Genomic DNA, 12,854 nt, shown 5'->3' with positions numbered 1-12,854 from the left:
AAAAAGGTCAGATGAAACCGCACCGAATTCCGAGCAGAGAAGGGAGCGGCTGCTCGCAAGCCAGGGCTGAAGCCTTCACCTCCTTCATCAAGCATTATGATAAGATTATGAAGGGATTTCCTCCATGGTGTCTAACGCCGAATTCGTCCGACTGGATGGCAATCTAACCCAACATTACCACGTGTGACCTGAACACGTTTTGTGTCGAAGTAAACTGACTCCATACACCTCGATCAAGTCATACTGGACGCACTTCGCGAACATTTTTGTTCATAGGCTTCGAAGCCATTGCATCTCCATTGCATGTACCATGTTGACAAGATCAAGTATTCCAGTAACAGAAAGTAACGACAGAGTCTCGAGTATGTTTTGTGCTGCTTGAAACTTCGTTTTAAAACCGAACTCTCCATGAATTCGTTCCACACCAAGCAATTCCGTTTCATCTGATCTATGTGTGCCCAACACACATGGCAGGAACATGCAGTTCACGGGCACTACAATAGCCCGAGCGCGTGCTGTGGACATGCAGGTTTCGAAAAGTGGTGACTGACCAACCCCCTCTCCATCACCCTGCAATAGGAGCAGGCAAGGATACGAGCATTGGCACGTGGAACGACGGCAACTCTTCACCAGAAGACTGAGACGCATACTGCACTTGGGAGTATGTAGTATCAGGGAAAGCATGGTGCATATCGACCAGAAAATGGCCCTAAATGGGTTCCTCCGTCCCGCTGCACATATGCAGGTGCCGCTATTGTTGCTGTGCATGAATGAACGGCCACTGTCATGCATTCTCGCTAGAAGCTATGATCATCCTCTGATTGAAGGCATTCGGGTTGTGACCCTGCGTCCGCCCGAGCCGTATCACACAATGTGCCACCCATGCTCCTCGAGCATTTCTTACGCTCAAATTGAGAAACGTGCGCGTCACCGGATGGGCGAGGCGCATAGAATTGGCCAACGCAATGGAAAGCGGACATAACCTCTCAACCTCCGTTTGCTCCTGTTCGCCCATAGTAGATGCCTGTGCAGAAACATTAACCAAGTTCGCTCCTCATGAGTGGATAGCTCGGATACCAGGGAAGAAACGGCCACTCCGACCGACCTTCACGACTGTCAAGGCCCTTGGCGGGCGTCCCAGCGTACCTTGGTCACATCCACCGAGTTTCAGATGTCTCATCTCCAACGATTTCACTCTTCCCGTCATCGACCAATGCAACGCTCGCCACTATTTCTATACCCTAAACGGTAGGCTTTCCGTCCAAATGTCGGCGGACCTGCGCCTGGAACCGTAGCGTACAGTACGGCGCCATACGTATGCATACAGGTCTGTGCTTCTCCCATACAAAAAGACACTCGTTTACTTATGGCGCCGTACTGTAACATGATTACATACCGTTAGCGGTAAGATCTACACCACCCCCTGTAGCCCCCTGTAGCCCCCTGTAGCCCCCTGTAGCCCCCTGTAATACCCCCATGCTAGCGGGCGCCACCTTGCTAGCGCCAAACCCAAAGCATACCTATACATAGGTATGCAAGTATGTCCTCACGTAGCATAATTATGCTCCGTAAGGTCATACCTAGACATGCCTACATCTAGATTAGTGTAAAAAAGTAGAGCCTTGGCAGAGGCTCTACTCTAACGACGTAAGATAATATATATATTTTCTATATACTCTATAAGTTTACTAACTATGGCTACGAATAATGTGAATTGGGGCCAAGTAACTGGCCCTAGCGACTTCCTTCCTCCCTCTCCAAGCCCACTTGGTAACGCATATGCTGATATTGACGTTGTTCACGACGTCAATATCAGCGACAGTCCACACCGTTGGTAGAGGAGATCTAAACTTCTGACTTGTCTGGTTCCCACGCAGACAAGTATAGCAATTAGTAAGCAGCATAGCAACGGCAAACCCCTCAAGCCGACTATAAGTTAGCAAGAGGTGCCACGCAAGGCGATCCTCAAATTGACGGTACAAGAAGAGTACCGTGTCATTGAAGACGGTAGACAGCTTGCGGAGCGTCCAAAAAGCTCAACGCAAGCTGTCCACGGTCCAGGATATGCAAGCCTTGCAAGGACAATGCAGAGGGCTGTTTCGGGGGAGGGGCAAACACCGTGTCGCCAGACTACCTATCGAGGCAAAGCAGAGGGGAGGATTCGGCGGATCTCGTCGCGTGTAAAGCTTGTAGATAGTTAGTAATGTGATATAATAAAGGGAGGTGGGGGCCCGGAGGATTTGTCGAGTTTTGGCTGGGCCCCAAGAATTGAGGTCAAACTTAAACTGCTTATATTCATAAGCAGTTCGGCGCCGTCGCCCTTCCTGGCGCTGTTGTCGGGGTAGTACACCGCTGCGGCGACAGCCGCAAAGGCAACGATATCATCTTCTTCCATAAGGAAGGGTGGTGAGGGTAAGGACGCTAGGTAGTATTCGTAGTTGTGGTGATAATACCAAAATTATCACTTTTACCAATTGCTACGAGTAGACTGGATTGCCTGACGGTCACCTGGTTCTAGGAATGCTAGTCTACTTTAGGCTTAGGTGATTACCGCGGACTAGCTCTAAGCTAGCGCCACACTAGTTCTACGCTATTACTAATCCTACTATGTGCAATTATATTACGCAATTTGAGATGAAACCCTCTAATAATATGGCTCATATTGCCGACTTAATGATCGACCCCGCCTCGATGCTGGCATCAAACAAATACTCATCTCCAGAGTCGTCACCACATACTACCTATGAACGAGTGAGAATTCCGCAAGATCTATCACTACACTTCTAACCTTCGATAGAGCCAAACGCCGGAACGAGGTCTTATAGACGGAAAAGAGAAAGATAAATATGTGTGGAGAATGCACCAACCATCCCAACCACCCAGATACCAGCTATTTCCGAGTTCGAGTCAGGAGAAACTTGCCATAACCACCTCTCTCGGTCGCAAGACTCCTGAATTGGACCAAACATTACCAAATGCCACGACAGCCAAGGGGAATGCTGCGGAAGGACCCAGCCCTACTAATGGCCTGAAGAGGGAGCCAAATCTCGGCAGACGTCGAAAACCCAGCGTGACGGATTTAGGACATATGGCAACGGTTCAGGAGGTTGCGATGGATTCTCGTAAGCTGCTTGGTTCGTTATAAAGAATTTGTTGCTGATGAACGTTAGCAACTATACCAGGGAGGTTTCCAGTACATGAGCGCTCAATCAGCGCCCCAGGCGAGCCAAGCTGGAGGCAGAATGTATTTGGGGAGTCAATGTTCGCTGCCATCGAAGGGCCAGTGGTGGATATCAAGCAGCGTCGTGTCTCGAGGATACTCCAGCGCCGCAATTATGCTTCGCCGAGCTCTAAGATGCACTCTAGGCATGCTAATAGGCTGGCCCCTCTTATAATCCCAACTAATATGAACGACTCGCCCGGAAGAGATACATTTCCTAAGAGAGTTCTCAACAGGCTCAGTGAGCAGAGCTCCCTCAGCGACACTCCGCCAGAAGTGCCACCAAAGTCAGCAAGGATGCTGTCGGAAGCGTCTCCCCAGTCTGGGCTAGCTTCATCGTTACCTTCGTTACCTTCTGTTGTTCCAACCGTAACTCCATTCAGTCCATTCACTCCGCTGTCCGATTTCTCAGCGTCTACTGCAAGTTTGGTACCACTAAAGCTTGCTCCTGGAACAAGCACTTCATCCCCTCAAGCCCAGGGCCGAGCATCACCAGCACCAAAGGGGTCATTCTCGACCCGTAAGCCAAGCCCAACCCCAAGGAATCATACTAGAGGCCTTTCAGAGTCGTCGTCATTTGCGGTCGTGACTAGGCCGGGCCATAGGCGCACAGAATCAGAGGCTTCAATTATGGACCGTGGACGGCCAAAGAAGCGTGCGGATGGATCATCTATCAAAAGCGCCACTACGAAGGCACAGGAACAGAGGGCTTTTATCACATTGCCCACCGGTGTCAAAGCTTCTGATGCGCCGTCAAAGTTCTCGCCACAAGACATCGAAGCTCTAAGGCAACAGGCGCAAGGCCAAGCTGCGCAATTCGAAGTTTTAGCTTCGAAGCATGTAGGCGATTTATCAAGGGTGAGCAAGCTCCCATTATTTGCCTTGTATTATGAAGTCATCGACTAACATCTCTCCAGGAACTCCGTGCTCTTGATGAACGCTGCGAGTATCTCCGTCGGACTCACCGATCTCTTCGGTCTGGTCGCCGCAACCTCCACGACCGCATCTGCAGCTACCTCCGGTCGCCACGTGTTGCGCGCTTCTCACATGATGCCATCTTAAAGCAGGAAGAGGCACTTTCGGAGCTAGACGCTAGCATCGACGATTGGGTATCTAAGGTGGAATATGCGGAGAACCGCCGTACACGCGTTCGACAAAAGCTTTTCGAACATGTTGCTGCCGCCTTAATGATGCCCTCTCAGCGCAATGAGATAGATAACAGAAGCATACCCGAATATGAAGCAATAAATATTCTACACTCCCCCGCGACAGCCAACCACACACCTCCGAGGTCGCCCACTAAGGCGCTGTCACCATCGCCAATTATTAGCTCGTCGAAGCGACGTGCATCGCCCGAGCCAGAGGCTCCAGCCCGCCTTGCGCGCCCAGTGCCACCGCAGCTATCGACATCGCCTCCTCCACCACACACGCTAGAGAACGAGCCATTTAATGAACGACATAGAGATAGCCATAGTACGGCAGGGAGACCGAGTGCAGAGAGCATCCGCATCTATGCCGACTCAGACGTGTACGCACTGCTTGCAGACGTCGAGCAAGAGATACATAGGATGGGTCAAGGTGTTATAGAAGAGGAGGTTTTACTATCACAAATGAAGTATGAGGCACCGCCTAGGTGCGAAACGCCTAAGAGTGGAACTTCGAGGAGCGGAACACCGACCGGGATAGAGAGAATGAAGGGTCTGGTGAAGGAGCAGTTGAGAGTTGCGGGGTTGGTGGGCTAATTAGAGAGGAGGAATATTCTGGACGATGGCGACGATTATTTACGATTTCGATGTACGTTGAGACAAGCACGCGCGACATGCGAATCATACCGATGATGATATGCCTTTGCCGGCGCCAAAACGACGGCCTTTCTTTTCTCGGTCTACTTTAAACCTTTTACCATGGCTTCTACGCTCTCGCGAGCGTAGTTTGCTTATATACCTTCTGGCGTGCGCCGCAGTTTGTTTCATTTAACGGTCTTGGGTTGGTGTTATAGGTTGGCGGGTTTGGGCGGTCTAAATTTGTTCTAGAGCCTGCAATTTAAGAATCTACAATTTGTTTTTGGCCATGCAAAATCTACATATTAAAGCCTTCGGCTCTTTACTTGTATCCGTGATAGCACAAACCGTTGTAGAAACAAAATAACCCTGTCGAAGTTTCAGATTGTATTGACAAAGGGGCAAGTATCCGAGCGAGGCCTTTCCAACTCGGCAGACGAATTTGGGCTGGGAACTTGAACTTATTACATAAATTCCAAAATAACCAGTGTTGTAGCAGGAGGACTAAAGTCTTTTGGCCTTAGTGCCGTCATGTAGCTGATGATATTCTATATCGTTATGTGGTAAGAGGTGTCGCCATACAGGAAATACATCTCGGGGAATCGTGAGGCATTAGGTTTTACCGTCGCCAAAGTTGCCATTTTCTGTGGATATAAAAGCCCATGTATTTAACCAGTTTTCAACTTTTGGTCCTATCCATCTAATGCCCATATATGACATCAGTGCCGCCAAATGATGCGTTCATCCAGACTCCGCATCAATCATTAACTCCAAGCAACGCCATGCTATCCGTCGTATGCCCTTCCCGCTCAAATCTAACAGCGGACTTCAACTCCACCTCTGCTCACGGAGAGATATTTAACCCCTTTGTACGGCTTTACTCCATCACCTAAACCCCTGCTCTTCCTTGAATCAATAACCAGACTATCGACTTTCAGGCCGCTCGCCAACCACCCCTTAATCCCAAAACTAACCCTCGCACTTGTTGGCATAAGCAGCTTATTCCTCGCCACTACCTTATCATCCTTCTCTTTAGCTTTCTCGGCCTCCACTTCGCCGGCCTTTAGCGAGGGTGCACCTGCAGCTTGGTACCCCTCCGTTTCGTCATATTGCTCAAATGTAAACGCATTACTGCTTCCCTCGTCGTCGTCGTCAAAATTTCCTATCACAGAACAACGCAAGGTGACCGTTCCTGCACCAGCCTCCTTGATCGGGATATGCCACCCCAATGTCTTAGCACCAGGTGAATACGTGGTATCGCCCCTGGATGCCCTGATCTCGCTCAAATTCCGTACATCGGCTGGAATAGGCACCGTGAGTGTCAAACCCTCCAAGTTCGATTTCGGTGTGCTCCCGCCACTGCCAAAGGCCGAACCGGATGTTGATCCGCCGAGGCGGGAGGACCTTGCTCCCAATGAGGAGACGGATGAGTTGCTCTGACCAGGCCCTGATGGCGGAGAAAGTAGCAGCCGTACTTCGAATTCCGAGCCAGTCGGTCCAAGGGATGTCTTGACTTCAATGGAGACAGGGAGTTTGAGGCTGGTGTTACTTGAGGAGCTGGTGAGGGAACTCGTAGGCAGAGGAAGGAGGTTAACTTCGTACCCCGCGAGGATAAACCTCCCATCTGGGGGGACGAAGCTCAGTTCGCCTGGGTTGCTTCTCCAATGTGCTAATCTTACGCACGGGTGAAAGACTGGCAGTTCCATTGTGCTATCGATATTGTGCCTGCCAGAGGGTGAAGAGAGTGACAAGAGGACATCCGGCACGCCAGAGACCTTGGCAGTAAATGCGATCGATCCTGTGGCGAAGGCTGAAAGGGGTCGCCCAGATGGCGCTATTATCACAGACAAAGTTTCCACTATATCGACGTAGAGTTCGTTGGATGTGTGTTTGACGTTTGCTCGCCGCCAGGGAAGTGCTGGGGTAGAGGTAGGACCGAGAGAGGACATTCCTGGCATCTGAGTCGGGGTATTCGAAGAAAATGGCGCATTACTGGAGAACCAGTTAGCATATTCCTCATATAATGACAGTTGAGGGCCAATTTTACCCTGGAAGATTTATGCCACCAAGGAACTTGCCGATCCAACCTTCTACTTCCACGAGATCCCGGAGCGCATTCCCCTCTGTGGTCGACACCACGCCAGTGTCGCACATCTCGTTGAGAAGCTGCGCAACAATATCATAGCTGCTTTCTAACTTGCTTGCCAATACTGGCGTCCCTAGAAATTCTTCAAACACGTCTATGACCCGGTGTAGAAACTCGAGGGCGAGGAGAGGTTCGATCTCGGACGAGGTTGTGAGGAGGAAGAGTAGGTTCGCATGTGACAGATTGAAAAGTAGCGTGGGGGGGTTTATATTTGGTAGGTATATTAGTGATGGTCGAGGTTCGGGATGTGCAAGATATAGAGGAAGCAACTGTGAGGGCGAGAGTGGGCGACCAGTGTAGGTATGCGAGAGGAGGGGACGGCTGTATGAGAGTCAGTTCTGCGAGGAAACGGAGGCTGGAAGCCAGCAGAGGATGAACAACTCACTGGTGATCTTCAAAGATATGGAGAGCCTCAATAACACCGCTCATCCTTGGCGATTGGGAGGGTTTCCAGGAACTCTTGGTCGTGCGCGCGTGGAATAATGATGTCTTGACTTGGAGCTCCACAGTATATCCGACGTGGGGTTCCTGGCGCGGCCGCATCCCGCCCAAGCTATAGCGCCGATCCCATTTTTGACGCCCATGGACATTCAAGAATCGCATCAACACCACCATCGCCAACCTCACCAGCTCTACACTCTCTCAAGTTCGATACATTGCGCCACGATGTTCAATAAATCCGGCCCAGTTATCCCACCTGTCGCCTCCCTCGAGCGCCCGGAACCCTTAACAACTGTGCTGACGAATGACAAGGAGGAATTCCGCGACGACTGTACGCCCTGTCGAGTAACTGGAGCTGCAGCATTTGCTGGACTCGGTATCTACAGTTACTACTCTGGCCACGCACAACTACTGGCGCAGCAGAAGGCAATTGCGAAGAGTGGAAGCATGTTTGGGTTAAAGAGCAGGCAGACTGGAATTACCGGAATCGCGATTACTCTTGTCGGAATGGGGCTTTGGAGATTAGTCAACTAGACAACTCGGACATGGCTAAGGATAATGCCAATTTAAGGGAATACAAGACTTTGCGGGTAAAAGCTGGAAGTTATCGAACTGCTCAGGACGGGCCGATGGACAAACTCAACTCAACCAGCCAGTTTGCCAAGGTTTACCTACTCAGTAATCAGAGCTGTTGCTGACCGAGATTGCTCGACAGCCAAGTTTGCACTTTCTTCAATAAAGGCGCGGAGACGAGGTCCGCGCAAGCTTTTACGCTATTGGATGTGTTCGAGACGAACAACGCCTGACAAAAGCTTCGATGGGCATCGCGATGGAACCTGGACGCTCGGGTTTAGTGGACGTATAAAGACCTGAATACGGCTGCTGCTATCGATGTCATGGCGCAAGGGAGAGAGTTAGGGTGTGAAGATATTTGTAATTGTATGATGAGAAACCGGCCTGGGGGGGTTGTAAAATATATAGACGGATATCCGGAGTGTTACATGACAACATTTTTTTCAATATGTACCCCAATCGAACATAGCTTGCGCCATGCTTGCCCATCGATGTCATGTGCAGTACAGTAGTGGAAGCCTTCGAAAACTGCCCAAGGTCTGATATATTTTCCTTCTATGAGGTTCCCTGCAACATCTTCACTAACCTCTTTCCATGCTCTCCCCCCAAGAAATCCCCCCCAGGCCCTTCCTCTTCTCTCTCAATCTCCACTGCAGCTCCATATCCCTTCATCAACATCTCCTCATCGACCTTCATACCTGCCTCCACCAAACTGGCCACCACTCCTCTAATCCTCGCAATCTCTCTCCTAGTTTCTGCAGCAATCTCGTCGTTTTGACTGCTGTACACCGTACTGTTGGTACTCTCCTCAATCCTTGTAATTCCCACTTCTGCCTTGTCTTCATCGGCTGTTTTGATGTGCTTTGATATCCAGATATACCCATTCACCCCAAGAATCACATCCACTGGGCCCCCTCCATTTGCCGTCTCAACAGTCCACACCTGCCGCCTACTCCTGACTACACCTCCACCCCCTCCCATCCCCGCAACTGACACAAAGACTCCATTCCTCAATTTTCCATACTTCAAACTTCTAGTATGTAAACTCGCGCTCCCATCGTGAAACAAAGACTGCACCTCGCACACGAGCAGGTCCCCCTCCGATAGGAACGTCCTAATCTGGAGCTCATCCGTCTCTGTCCTTTTCCGCAGAATTCCACCGGGGAGATTGATCGCCGACAGCGGAAGCGCAGCGAGCAGCGGGGCGCCAATGTCCACGCGCCAGCGCCGGGATTGCACATCGATGATGCGGCCGACAACTAGGTCGCCAATTTCGGGGGTGTAGCGCGCCCGTAGAGGCCGCACGGAGAGGAGCTTGTTGGTTTTTTGGATGGTGCCAGCGACGGTGGCGAGGATGGCTGAGGTGGCCGGTTCGACGTAGGTTCCGTGACCTCTGTAAGCTGTTAGGGACTATGCGATTTGGGTGGACACTCCGCTGAGAAGTGCCTCAAGTCTAGCAGTAGAAGACCATACCTCATCCATTGGGGATCATCTGTGACTACTTCTCCGGGAGTAACTATGCTTGTTGATCCAGCTCGTCTGGCACGCTTCTTGGGGCGCATATCTAGATCTCCATCGAGGTCAGCTCCTCCGTCGGACCCTGAGTCTGAGGATGAATCGTAGTCTACATCCTGGATCGGAGGAGCGGGGGCAAGTATTGTAATGGCCATTATGCGAACAAAAACCCAGCTGTGCCTTCAACTTATGGTGGTATATGGTATCGTGAAGCTCCAAGTAATTATTTGGATTCTGTTGGAAACAAAGATATCGTAGTTCTACTAGCCAATCATATTGCTTGTTTATTATCAGCCTTGCGCGCCACCCACCGCGTCAGCCTTGCCATTTGGAAGCTGTAAATAAAGTCCACCATGGTAATTTAATCGCCCAGTACAGTATGAAGATGGGATAATACACTATTATACAGGGTTAGCACAAATAATCATGATAATCATGACTATTTGACTAGTCAAATATTATATAAGCATTATGATTAGATTAACGTGGTTTACTACCAAACGGAACATCCTACTAAATGAAACACTTTCCGACTACATCGCAACCTCAAACCTAATTACCCCACCCTAACACATTAAAATCAACTACATCAATTGAACTCTCTTCTCCTAATATCTCTTCAGCCTCTTAACAGGTTCATACATTATGCCTAGTCTTGCTGCACCTCCTATAGCGCCACGAAGTTGACAGACCAGCCTCCTCATTTGACCTTTTCTGTTGTTTCAACCCTTTATCCTCTTTTTTAGCAATTAGGTTTTAAGCATCTTCTATAGTAAGTGACCCTCCATTTTAGACACGTGTACGCTTGGATTTCTAACGCTTTGAAAGTGCTATGTTAGCCTTTTAAAAGGTATAGACCTCCTCTTATATAAGGGTCATTTGGTGTGCAAGGCAGTCTATACCCTTTACTAGCTGCTTTACAGCTGAAAAAATCATTGTTAGGGAGCTTCCTTAATGAATTCTAATTCTATTCTATACAAACTTAGACTGTAAAATTACATTAGCTAGGTTTTGTAGCGTTTAAGGGACCTAAGGGTCAGCCTCTTGTCACGGGTAGGTTAAGAGGAGGTCAGTAGGAAGGGGGAGCTGGTTGCGGTCCCGCGTCGGAGACGTCCCGCTACGGTGCCTCTAGCGGCCTAAGGCTGCTAGGGGGGCCTTAGGGCCTTAGGCTGCTATTAGGCTGTTGTCGTGGCTCCGACTCGCAACCGAGACGGCGGGGGCCCGACTCCGGGGGAGTAGATAAAGTAGCTGAGCCCCCTACTAGGAAGGGCTCAGAGATTAGTTTGTTGAATACGATACTGGCTACTCGAACCTACGGTCTTAGCACGCTGTCTACCTAAACCCTTACATTCTAAACCCTTACATTCTAAGAGGCAGCCCGCTACGACCCGGTTACGGCAACGCCCCTACTTTGCGATGGGCGCACCATTCGAAGGGGCCACGACGCGTTCGCGCTCCCCAAACCAGGACGCTACGCAAACCCTCCGAGGTGACGACGAACCGGGGCCGCACTCGGGGTCGAGCCAGTTAGAAAACGAGGGGCACGCCCAATGCCAACTTAGCACCAGTGAGGACCTCCACGGCGACCGGGATGGAAGCCCTGACGGATCGGAACTCTCCACCCTAACTAGGGTCCCGTCCGACTGGGGTGACTGGGTGGACGAGGCCCGCCGCGAGGCCGACCATCTAGAACGCGAGGTGCGTGCTGCCCGGGCCCGGAAGCGAGCAGCTGTGGAATCGCGGATCGCACAACTGGAGGTCCAGGAGCAACGAAAGCGCGCGCTCCAACGGGAGCTGCGCGAACTACGGAAGGAGTGGACACCGACGCGGGACCAGAAGCAGCGCGCAAGCAACGGCCACGACGGCTACGACCAAGGGGGAGCTTCCCTCGAGATAGGGAGCGTTGCCGGCGAGTCGGCGGCGAGCCACCCCCGAGGCCCCCACAGAGCGCCGAAGTTCCGCGACCTATCAACCTTCCAGGGGAAGAGCCTGCGGGAGGCGCAGGTCTTCGCCGCTGGGGCAGACCGCCGGTTCCGTATCGATGCGGGGTCACAGTACCCCACGGACCAGAACAAGATCGACTACTGCGTCCTCGCCTTCGGACCGACGCCGGCAGCGAAGTGGGAGCGCCACGAGCGCCGCGAGGGGCTAGGGAACACCACCTGGGCGGAATTCAAGGAGTGGATAATGGATTCCATTATCGACCCCTCGAACTGCACGTTCGACGCCATAACGTCGTACAACGAGGCGAAGCAAGGCGAGACCCAATCAGCGGAAGATTTCGCGGCCCACCTCGACACTCTCGAGCTCGAGCTCCGGATCGAAGACGAGGAGCTCCGGAAGAACACCCTCTACGCAAAACTGCGGGAGGAGGTGCGGCGAGAGATCCTGCACCGCGACGACATACCCCGTATGCGGCAAGGCATGCTAGCTCTAGCGACCCGCATAGAGAACACGCACCGCCTCACTGATAGGAGGCCTAACCGGAGGCGATCCGACGCCCCGGCAAGGGTGGGAGACCGCGAGGACGTTAGGGCGGGGCCCCTGCGACCGTCGCGGCCTACGGGGACTGAGGAATGGGGCCCTGAGGGCCCTAGGAGAGGCCCAGCTACGAGCCCAAATCGCACCCCAGCGGGCGCGAAGGGAGATCGCCGCGGCAACGGGTGCCACGGCTGCGGCTCGGCGGAGCACCGGCTGGCCCATTGCCCTGAGGCTATATGCTACAATTGCAGCAAAAAGGGGCACATTTCCCCGGATTGCCTGAGCCTGATGGGAAAAGGCGAGTCCCGGCGGTGATATCCACTGCCCTAAACCCCCGGGACCAAGGCGGGGCACTACCAACGTGGAGACGGCTAGTGATCGCGGTCCACGTCACTGCCGCGGATGGGCCCACCCGAACGGAGCGAGCCCTGATCGACAGCGGGGCAGAGGAGAACTGTGTCCGCCAGTCTCTAGTCGTAGAGTGCGGATGGGAGTCTAGCGAAGGGGCCGACACGGGGTTGTCGACCCTTGAGGGGAGGGAGGTATGGACCTATGGGGTCCATCACCTACCCATCGGTGCCACGGACGGGGCGGGGAGGTCGTTAACGACCCGCCACTGGTTCGTAGCCTGCGCCTTCGACGGGTTAGATGTGAACCTCATCCTAGGGTACCCTTGGCTAGCTGACGTCTTCGACGC

General features: G+C 52.1%; 4 protein-coding genes across 4 annotated transcripts; 2 read left to right on the top strand and 2 right to left on the bottom strand.

Moving 5' to 3' along the window:
- Positions 1-2,661: 2,661 nt before the first annotated feature.
- VC83_09254 (uncharacterized protein) lies at positions 2,662-5,504 on the top strand. The gene is made up of 4 exons (XM_024472698.1): positions 2,662-2,751; positions 2,798-3,122; positions 3,171-4,078; positions 4,138-5,504. The coding sequence occupies exons 1-4, from the start codon at positions 2,674-2,676 to the stop codon at positions 4,960-4,962; spliced, it is 2,136 nt and encodes a 711-aa protein (XP_024319840.1). The 5' UTR covers positions 2,662-2,673; the 3' UTR covers positions 4,963-5,504.
- A 35-nt stretch (positions 5,505-5,539) lies between these two features.
- Positions 5,540-7,762, bottom strand: VC83_09253 (uncharacterized protein; the record flags this gene model as incomplete). The annotated part of the gene is made up of 3 exons (XM_024472697.1): positions 5,540-6,993; positions 7,049-7,468; positions 7,533-7,762. 3 exons carry the CDS (start codon positions 7,760-7,762, stop codon positions 5,817-5,819), a joined length of 1,827 nt encoding a protein of 608 aa, XP_024319833.1. The 3' UTR covers positions 5,540-5,816.
- Positions 7,651-9,896, bottom strand: RRP4 (exosome non-catalytic core subunit rrp4). Its single transcript, XM_024472695.1, has 2 exons — positions 9,635-9,896; positions 7,651-9,554 (listed from the first exon to the last, which is right to left on the bottom strand). The coding sequence occupies exons 1-2, from the start codon at positions 9,829-9,831 to the stop codon at positions 8,717-8,719; spliced, it is 1,035 nt and encodes a 344-aa protein (XP_024319835.1). The 5' UTR covers positions 9,832-9,896; the 3' UTR covers positions 7,651-8,716.
- VC83_09252 (uncharacterized protein) lies at positions 7,814-8,122 on the top strand (the record flags this gene model as incomplete). The annotated part of the gene is made up of 1 exon (XM_024472696.1): positions 7,814-8,122. The coding sequence occupies one exon, from the start codon at positions 7,814-7,816 to the stop codon at positions 8,120-8,122; it is 309 nt and encodes a 102-aa protein (XP_024319834.1).
- Positions 9,897-12,854: the final 2,958 nt, after the last annotated feature.

This window comes from Pseudogymnoascus destructans (genome assembly GCF_001641265.1).
Source record: "Pseudogymnoascus destructans isolate 20631-21 unplaced genomic scaffold scaffold_35, whole genome shotgun sequence".
Lineage (NCBI taxonomy): Eukaryota > Fungi > Ascomycota > Leotiomycetes > Thelebolales > Thelebolaceae > Pseudogymnoascus > Pseudogymnoascus destructans.
The sequence above is the reverse complement of the archived record's forward strand: the minus strand, read 5'-3'. Positions and strand labels throughout refer to the sequence as shown.

Bases quoted from the DNA above. Each gene is read 5' to 3' on its own strand.
- VC83_09254 (XM_024472698.1), top strand. From the start codon at position 2,674: ATGATCGACCCCGCCTCGATGCTGGCATCAAACAAATACTCATCTCCA. The intron at 3,123-3,170 runs GTAAGCTGCTTG...GATGAACGTTAG, and splicing joins GGAGGTTGCGATGGATTCTC to CAACTATACCAGGGAGGTTT. The intron at 4,079-4,137 runs GTGAGCAAGCTC...ACATCTCTCCAG, and splicing joins ATGTAGGCGATTTATCAAGG to GAACTCCGTGCTCTTGATGA.
- RRP4 (XM_024472695.1), bottom strand. From the start codon at position 9,831: ATGGCCATTACAATACTTGCCCCCGCTCCTCCGATCCAGGATGTAGAC. The intron at 9,555-9,634 runs GTATGGTCTTCT...AACAGCTTACAG, and splicing joins GATGATCCCCAATGGATGAG to AGGTCACGGAACCTACGTCG.